Source organism: Epinephelus lanceolatus, chromosome 4, assembly GCF_041903045.1.
Source record: "Epinephelus lanceolatus isolate andai-2023 chromosome 4, ASM4190304v1, whole genome shotgun sequence".
NCBI lineage: Eukaryota > Metazoa > Chordata > Actinopteri > Perciformes > Serranidae > Epinephelus > Epinephelus lanceolatus.
In genome coordinates, this window is record NC_135737.1 from 6,263,404 (window position 1) to 6,272,071 (window position 8,668).

At 39.4% G+C, this 8,668-nt stretch overlaps 1 protein-coding gene across 1 annotated transcript; it reads right to left on the minus strand.

The window, feature by feature from the left end:
* Positions 1-2,021: 2,021 nt before the first annotated feature.
* LOC117260274 (gap junction delta-2 protein) lies at positions 2,022-3,246 on the minus strand. Its single transcript, XM_033632232.2, has one exon. It carries the CDS (start codon positions 3,244-3,246, stop codon positions 2,140-2,142), a length of 1,107 nt encoding a protein of 368 aa, XP_033488123.1. The 3' UTR covers positions 2,022-2,139.
* Positions 3,247-8,668: the final 5,422 nt, after the last annotated feature.

An 8,668-nucleotide genomic window follows, 5' to 3' on the forward strand; every position in this document is an offset into this window, starting at 1 on the left:
CTTAAAGTGTGCACTCTACCAAAGTATGAACACTCAGACAGCAACATTATCAAAGACTGAAAATCCTGTTTCCAATTTTTGTACTACATATTATTTCTACACAGGTTTTGGGTGTTTGGTGTGTTCATGAGGGGAAAGTGATGAAGGTTAATACACTCCACAAATACTTCATTTTTTTAATTGGTTGTTGGTGGGTCTTCAATATTGTCCGACACTGCAGTACTTACAAGCAGGCTGGTGTCATGCACATACATGCACTCTTCGTATGTATACCTCTGAAAAGTACTAATATTCAAATACAACCCACGTAATCAGGAAGGCAGTGATCACATGACCCATTCACTGGCAGGAATAAGGATGTAGTATAAAGAGGAAAAGTCTGTGTCAGGTGGCAGGTTGGGGTGGTGGATGGTTCATATAAACAGAGGACTTTCCACATGTTTGTTAGCTTTCCACATGTTTGTTAGCTGCATACAAAACCAAGTGAACTTTGAGTTTTAAAGGTATGTCATCATCATGTTACAATGTCTTACTTAACTTAACTTCCATAAATCTACCCTATGTAACTTAATGCTAAGTACATAACTTTACACTGAGTACATAACAAGACAACACGATTTGTTTGATATCATAAAAACTATGAAATGCACAATCTGCTCACAACTGCAAAACTTAAAAACTGTGGAGAGTGTTTCTTGTCAAACAAAACAATGAGTAAAGCTTTGCAAAAACATTTTACTTTCTGAATAATATGGTGGCAATATTGATTTGATAATACATTTTACCACATTTTTCAGAGCTTCCAGCTCAGCTGCATCTCACACCCTCATTAGCAAAAGGAAGGGTGTAACCTAAGTTAATGGTCAATGACTAAACTTATCACTGGGCTAGATTGTCACTATTGTAGAATTTGTGATTACGTTCAATGCAATAGTTTTTTAAATTCCTGTTTTCTACGATATCTGCATATGGCAAATACGGTATGGTTAAATAGTAAAGGGTATGTAAGGCTGAAAAGAACCATGTTGGAAGGCAAAATGTTTAGAGCTGTTCTTTAAAGCTAGCCATTGTAGCAAGGAGGGATGCCCAATAATTATTTCAATATAATGGCACACATTTTCACACAGTCACTCCTGGAAGGACATTTTAGTGATGCACTCAGTTATACACATGAAAAGAGACAGAAATTGTTGTGTAAAGAATGAAAAAAACGGAGTTGAAAGAGAAGCTCAAACCCAGTCTAGTCTTGTAATTCCACATATCTGGAAAGGTAGGTAGGTATGTACGAATGCTGACTTGTCAGTTTCATAAAACTACAGAAATTGTCAGACAGAAATGGACTGACAAAAGGGAAATGAATACATTCTGCATTACAACAGAGTAAACTGCATCCACTCTTCTTTCTCACCCTTAGGTTTTTTGGGGGTTTTTTTGGCTTTCTCTTTGTTAAGTGTATTTGGCAGTTATTGCATTGTTTCCTGTTAATATGAAATGCTATATTTTTTTCTTGTATACTAATTGTATACAATAAAAATAAGTATACGGTACATAAAGAATACCGTTTCTATGTATCATGGACCTGGGATAAAGCAAGCTTCTCACACTGTTCTTGGCCTAAGGCTTGCTGACCCTGCTCTGGAGCCCTGAGTTACACAGTGGCATCACAGTGGCATCTTTTAACCAGGGGTTAAAAGATGCCACTGTGAATTAGGAGTAAGTAAACAACAGACTTTTAGAATATTCACATGAGTTACGTGTTCCAACTGACGTTTAACCCAGGGCTGGAAGAAATGCAGTGTGAATCGTATAGCCCTGGGCTCAGGTTAACCCTTGGGTAACAATGTGCATGGATGGCTGAGGATGGCCTGGGCTAAGAGAATGTAGTGTGAAAAGCCTATGGGAAACAGCTGAATTTTGTCTCCTGCTTCAGCACCCATCACTGCCAAGCTTTAAACACTTGCATTGCATTAAGAATTTCAGGTGACTCATTCTTACCAAAAAAATACATTACATTACCTTTCTATAGCTCAAAGTGTCAACATTGACATGTTTATGTAGGGTATGGTTCAGGCCATAGAAGTTCTTTTCTCGGCCTGTTTTCAAAAATTTCTGTAATGACATTACAGAAAAATATCATTCTTATAGCCAAGACTTCTTAGTCCGTCCCAGCCTTGCCATGTTAGCCAGCTTGACCTTCACCTTGTCTCTGCTCTCTGGACTTCTCTTGGAGGTACATTCCACAGTTGAGTCCGTCTCAAAAGAGATAGCTGGGGTATGTGTGAGCACACCCCCAGTCTTCTCTGGGGCCATGGCTGCTGGGGTCTGCAAAACCAGCTGGCCCCTCAGGGAATGCCTGAGCTGCAGCAGGAGGGGGTTGTGGTTTGAGTACAGTCTGACGGTGTCCCTCTTCTGACCACAGCAGGTGGAGCAGGCTGAGCAGAGGATGCGGAAAATGTAGACCCAGCCCAGGTAGTGGAGCTCTGCTATGTTGAGCACAAAGCAGCCCAAACTGATGCTGAACATGAAGTTCAAGAAGATGGTTTTCTCAGTGGCACGTGACACAAAGCAGTCTGTACGTGTAGGGCATGGGTAGGTCTCACAGCGGTACAGGTGAGGCACCTCAAACCCGAACAAGAAGTACTGGCCCACCAGGAAGGTGATCTCCATGACAGATCTTAGTAACACATGAAGAATGTAAATGAGCAGAACCTGGTTGGACTGCTGAGTGGGGTCCTCTCCTACCTCACCATAATCCTCACCCAGAGAGTTTTGTTCCACTCGTTCCCTCTCCCTTGCATCCCATTCCTCCCTGTAATGAGGGCAGTAGGTGGGCATGTCGACCCTCAGGGCCTCCACACCATCCTTTCCCATGTGCCCACATCTTTGTCTTGGAGGCCGCTGGGCTACCACCTGTGCTCTTTGGCCATCCAACTTCTCATCCTTGGCAATCTTATGCAGGACAAAAACTATGTAGAAGATGGATGGGGTGGAGACCAGCACAATTTGGAAGACCCAGAACCGTAGATGTGAAACAGGAGCAAAGGTGTCGTAACAGACATTATTGCATCCAGGCTGCTGGGTGTTACAGGTAAACTTGGACTGTTCGTCACTGTAGACAGCATCACCCACCAAGGCCACCAGCAGGATGCGGAAAATGAGCAGCATGGTGAGCCAGATCTTGCCTATCACTGTAGAGTGGTTTTGAACCTCAGATAGGAAGCGACCCAGTATAGACCAGTCACCCATGGCTTAACCTTAGAGAGAGAGTAAAAGATATGTTAACAATGTTATTAATAATAAGATATGTTAGTATACATCAGTGGTTCTAAAACTTTTTCTGTCTTGCCCCTCTTTGGAAGCAGAAAGAATTTCATGATATCCTATCCACTGTAAACTAGTCAAATTGTTATCAACCATCAACAACATTGAAATGTTTAAAACAAAACAGCATAATCTGAGACATGAACTGCATGTTTCCTTTCTCCTTTACATGAGTTAATATGCTTCAGTGAGCAGTTTCAGATGTGTGTACTACCAAGTCACACCAGCTTGCATTATTTTGAATGGGTGGTAGCCAAGTCTGATCCACGGTGGGGCCTCTGAACTGTCATTGATACAGGACCTCTGTGGGTTTCCTGGGGTGTCTGGCACCAGGGCGTTAGTCCTGTGGGTTGCAAGGTGGGGTACAGACATGTCCCACAGGTGCTTGATTGGATTGGGATTTGGAGAATTTGGAGGCCAGGTCGATGTCCTGATCTCTATTTTGTGTTGCTTGGTCCATTCCTGAGCACTGTTCTTGTTCTGCAATGATGTTTGGGGGGGTGTTGCAGCATGTCAAACTGCATCTACATGAATGCCAGGACCTAAGGTTTCCTAGCAGAACATTGCATTGTACTGAGATGATCAATGTTATTCACTTCACCTGTCAGTGGTTTTACTGTTGTGGCTAACTGATGTATGATGCAAGTCACTACCATCGAACTACTCTAATCTCATTAGTGAGTTGAAGTCTAAACTAAGGGAATGGTTAGCAATATGACATGACTATTACTTTTACCATTTAAGTTTAGGTAACTATTTACATGTTTACTTTTTGGCATAATCGTCCAATGAAATTCCTTATTTTTCAACACATTCAGTGCAATTCTCCAATCCACAGGTCATCTTCTCACATATGCCTTTCCTGTTGCTTGACCCAGTAATGCGTTCACTTTGCCTTCGTGGCCAAATGGATTACGCTGCTTTTCTAATGAGTTGTTTAGACTCAAGAACATTCTTCACCATACTCATAGTGTAAATGCTTTCATGCCAAAAAAAACCATCACGCCTTTTAAACATCAATGTTTGATAATCTAGCATTGCCATAAAACCACACGAGCTAAAAACAGGTGAATCTTCAAATTTAGTTAGTACCATGTTCATACTCTGTTGTTCGTTGAACCTCACTTCTCATCAAAATATAGTTTACAGGGGATTCGATCATTTCTCGAGCACATTTACACCACTGAAGGTGAAACTTAGTATCAGAGTGACTGACGGAGACATCAGAGAGGAAAGATGTGTCAATGTGTGTTGTTTTGATCAGAGGGAGAGTCAACATATTGCCTGTAAAGAGCTCACAGCAGAGACACGTGGTGAGGATTGAACCATGCCAAAATGATTTTTGTTTAGTACTGTTAGGGCAAATATCATTTTGAAAAAATGCTGGCTATATTTCCATGGAAAATCGGTGAGCTGTGGCAGCAACCCACTTCCAAGTGTGTGAAAGTCCATTCTAAAACTTGAGAACAGTAGTTTTGAACAAGTTTTTCTCTACGTTCTAAGTTTTTCTAGAGCTTTCAACTTCAGCTTTCTTCTGCCGTCATTAGTGAATGGAGTATGCTTAGTTGTCAGAGAAGGCTCTGCTGTCAACTAAGAATGAAACTTCTGTCATATGATCAACCAGGAGTCAGTAGACCACCAGAGAAAAATCAAGGGGGACATTCACATCTGACACCAGAGACCATCTTCGAACAGATACACCTGTTATCACCTGACTAAAGTATACTTTGTCGGGGTGAAACAATACATGGATCTAGCTCAATATTTCAATGATCAACAATTTAAAATCATCAATTGCAAAGTGAAAACATACATGTTGTCATCTATAACCATGTCGCAGTATCCATCAGTAAATGGAGTTATCAGTTGGCTCAGGGTTCATTAAATGATGACGTAAGTATTAGGGGTGTAAATCCCAGGTTTATATACCACACAATATTCTATCAATTCTTTGGACAATGATAGAATTTTTGCTGATATCACAGAGTCTGCCACAATATGATTTTAATTCAATCCAGTTCAGGGGCCTGAGATCAGTAAATATCCCTATTGTCTTTTTCTTGACTGCTTACCATTATTTGCCTGGCCCTATGCCACTAACACTGTTTAAATGTTTAGGAAAGAGGTGTGCTTGGACGAAAATGGTGATACAGATGTGCCATGGAGATTTCAAATTAAAGGCATAACTTAAAAGCTCTGAGGATCCTTAGTTAAGATCATTTTGTCAAACAACTTCCATAAAGCTAGCTGGTGTACTGTGACAGAAACTGAGATACTGTGGATTGTACACAAACGCATTGCATCACGTAGACAATGATCAGAAACTTGGATAACGATCTGCAACCCAAGTTATCAGTCAGTAAAAGCAAAAATATGATGATAACTGATGTAATGAGGATCTGCACAGAGATGAAAGTCAGGCTCTAATAAATTGTATTGTCACTTTTATCTGTTTATTATGAATTCTGCTGGAATTAATTGTTATAGATAAGATTCTATACTTTTCTTCACTTTTCCAGTAATGAAATCCTGTTGGGGAATTGTATTACTGTATTGATGTATGTCTTTTAATTTTACAGTCCAAAAAGTTTTGAATTCAACTGTAGGCTCACTGATTGACAATATATTATTATGTACCTATAAAAATCTTGTTATGTAAAAACTTCATGTTCTCAAAAATCCCAGGATGGCGAGAACATCCTCTGTGTCCATAACGATAGCTAAAGCACTGATAGTAATGTGCATGTATAAATGTGTGTATATTTGTAACACATTTCCAATCGTATTTCTTCTCAGACACACACTTGCGTTTTACAGTACAGACCTTGTGGAGAAAGTACATACAAATGAAGGGCAACAGAAAGCAATTTGAACTCACCTTGATGTAAACTCCAGAATGAATCCTTACAAAGTAGCCTTCGCCATGCAGTTTGCATGGCTTTTTTTAATCTTAAAGCGTTGATTAAATGAATCCTGTTGAGTGTAGTAAGGGAGAATAGGCTGACCACACATATTGAGCTAGTCTATCTGAAACTGGCATTGTGGTACATGGCTACAAAGCCTGTCAATGTACAGTGCAACAAAGATTTCAAAACAAAATGTGTGTGTGTGTGTGTGTGTGTGTGTGTGTGTGCGTGTGTTAGGGGGAGAGGGGGTTGTTCCTTTTCTGAACAGCCGGGAACAGTCAAACAAAAAGCGTATGGAACAAGCTAGAAAGGGGACACAATGCAGGCTTATGCAAAGGTTCTGTATTTACCCAGCTCGAAAAGTACAAGTTAGAGAGAAATAAATCATTCTACATCGCCTTTGTTTTCCAGATGATGCCTCAAACATTTTCAAATCAGAGCACACAACAATACCAGCAGATTTCAGCTGGAGCCAGCAAAGCTCTCCATCCAATCAACACACAGTGGCATAGTTGAAAAAAACAAACAAACAAACAAACAAACAAACAAAAAAACGCTCTCAGTACATATATACATATATATATATATATATATATATATATATATATATATGTACATACATATATGTGTGTGTGTGTGTGTGTGTGTGTGTGTGTGTGTGGAAAGTCCAGTCCACTTCCATAAACAATAATCAGTTAATAATCCCCAGGACTTCCTTGGCGATCATTTTACTGATTATCACAGGAAATGTTTTGGGTCTTCACCAGCAGCTGCTCCATTGAATCTTCTGCAGCCCCTAAATTTTACAAACTAACACAGATGACTTGGGTCTGGAAGCAGAGCATCAGTGACAAATTGTGCACTTTACTCTGGGCTGGAACTCAGTTGTGAGGGTTAGATGTAAACCTCACCTGAATCACAGTCAAGTAGATTGAAAGGAATATATTTCACATTTATGTTTACTTTAAAAAAAGGGAAGATGTTGGTGCTTATTTGCTTTGTTTCTGTGAGACAAACAACAGATTATGCATGAGCCCAGCACTTCAGTGCATTGTCTGTGGGACTGACAGTGAGGACAGGTTTTGCTTTTGGTCTCTGAACAGACTAAACAGGATGGTAGCAAACTTCTTTGTCTTTGTTGGTGTTTACTATGGGTTTGCATTCAAAATGTTGCATTTCTGCCTTGTACTGGTTTGAAAATAAGACTCAACTCTTCTATCTAATCTAATTCTAAAAATAAAAAGTGAAAAGGGCTTCAAGAAGGCTTTCTCACAGAATCAACAGCTAGCTACTTCCATGTAATCAGATTTCCTTTGTGCCTCAACAGCACAATTAATCATGGTGGCTAAAAATGCTTAAACTTGTCCTTACATGGACAATAGGCCACTCATCATGCTTTCTATCTGATTTTTCTCCCTTATTTTTTAAAAATCTTTTTTGACTTTGCTGCTTTTTCATGACTCATCCTTTTCTTGACCTGGTCCTCATGACCTCCATCTCTTTCTTTCTCTCAGGACAGTCCACTGGCCATGATGCATGACTGCCCTGATTACACTTGGGTTCTTTCCCCCCTTGTCACACACCTTTCTGCATCACTCATCCTGAACTTTCAATGATTTTGTACAACTCTGAGACTTTGATTAAATCTACTTGTTTCGAACATATATCATACTCCATCTTCAATGTTGTTTATTGGAGCTCTTGAGACTTGCAGAATCAGTGATATCTTCTAAATCACTTCTCAAAAAATATCCTGAAGAAAACAAAGCTTTCTATTAATGTTAGTGCCCCATTTTGTGTCATATGTATTTCATTATTTTATTTCATATGTGTCTCTGTGTGTGTTTTATATATTGTCTTTTTTTATTTGATTTAATTTTTGTATTGTTTTTGGCTGATTTTATTTGCCTCATTGCAGTGTGCTTTAACTAAATAAGGAATTATGTTACTGTCTTTTGAAAAGGGAAAGCTGTTTCCCCTGCCTCTTAGGCTTACCACATCCTGATTCCAGCTGTGTACTAAAGAACACGCTATCCATCTCCTCATCATTTAGAAAGAAAGTGCATCAGCACTGACAAGTGACAGTTTCCCAATAATAGACTTGTAGCACAGCTTTAATTTATAGTGCATTAGATAAAAATGTCTGTCCTCAAGGTAAAGAATAAAATGAAATGAAAATACAATCATGTAAAACGTCGTTCGCTCCCTGGTCTTTGCTGTCTCACAGTTAACAACTGTAAGGAACAGTCGCAGACATGGAAGGTGCAAGTTCCTTTAAAAATTGAAAATTACAGAGCTGCAACAATTCGTGCATCAGTCAATTACCAGGAAATGAATTGCCAGCTATTTTGATAATAGATTCATCTTTTTTTTTAAACAAAAATGCCAAAACATTTTCTATCAAGAAGTAGCCTAATTCATTCGTCATAATACATTCATTA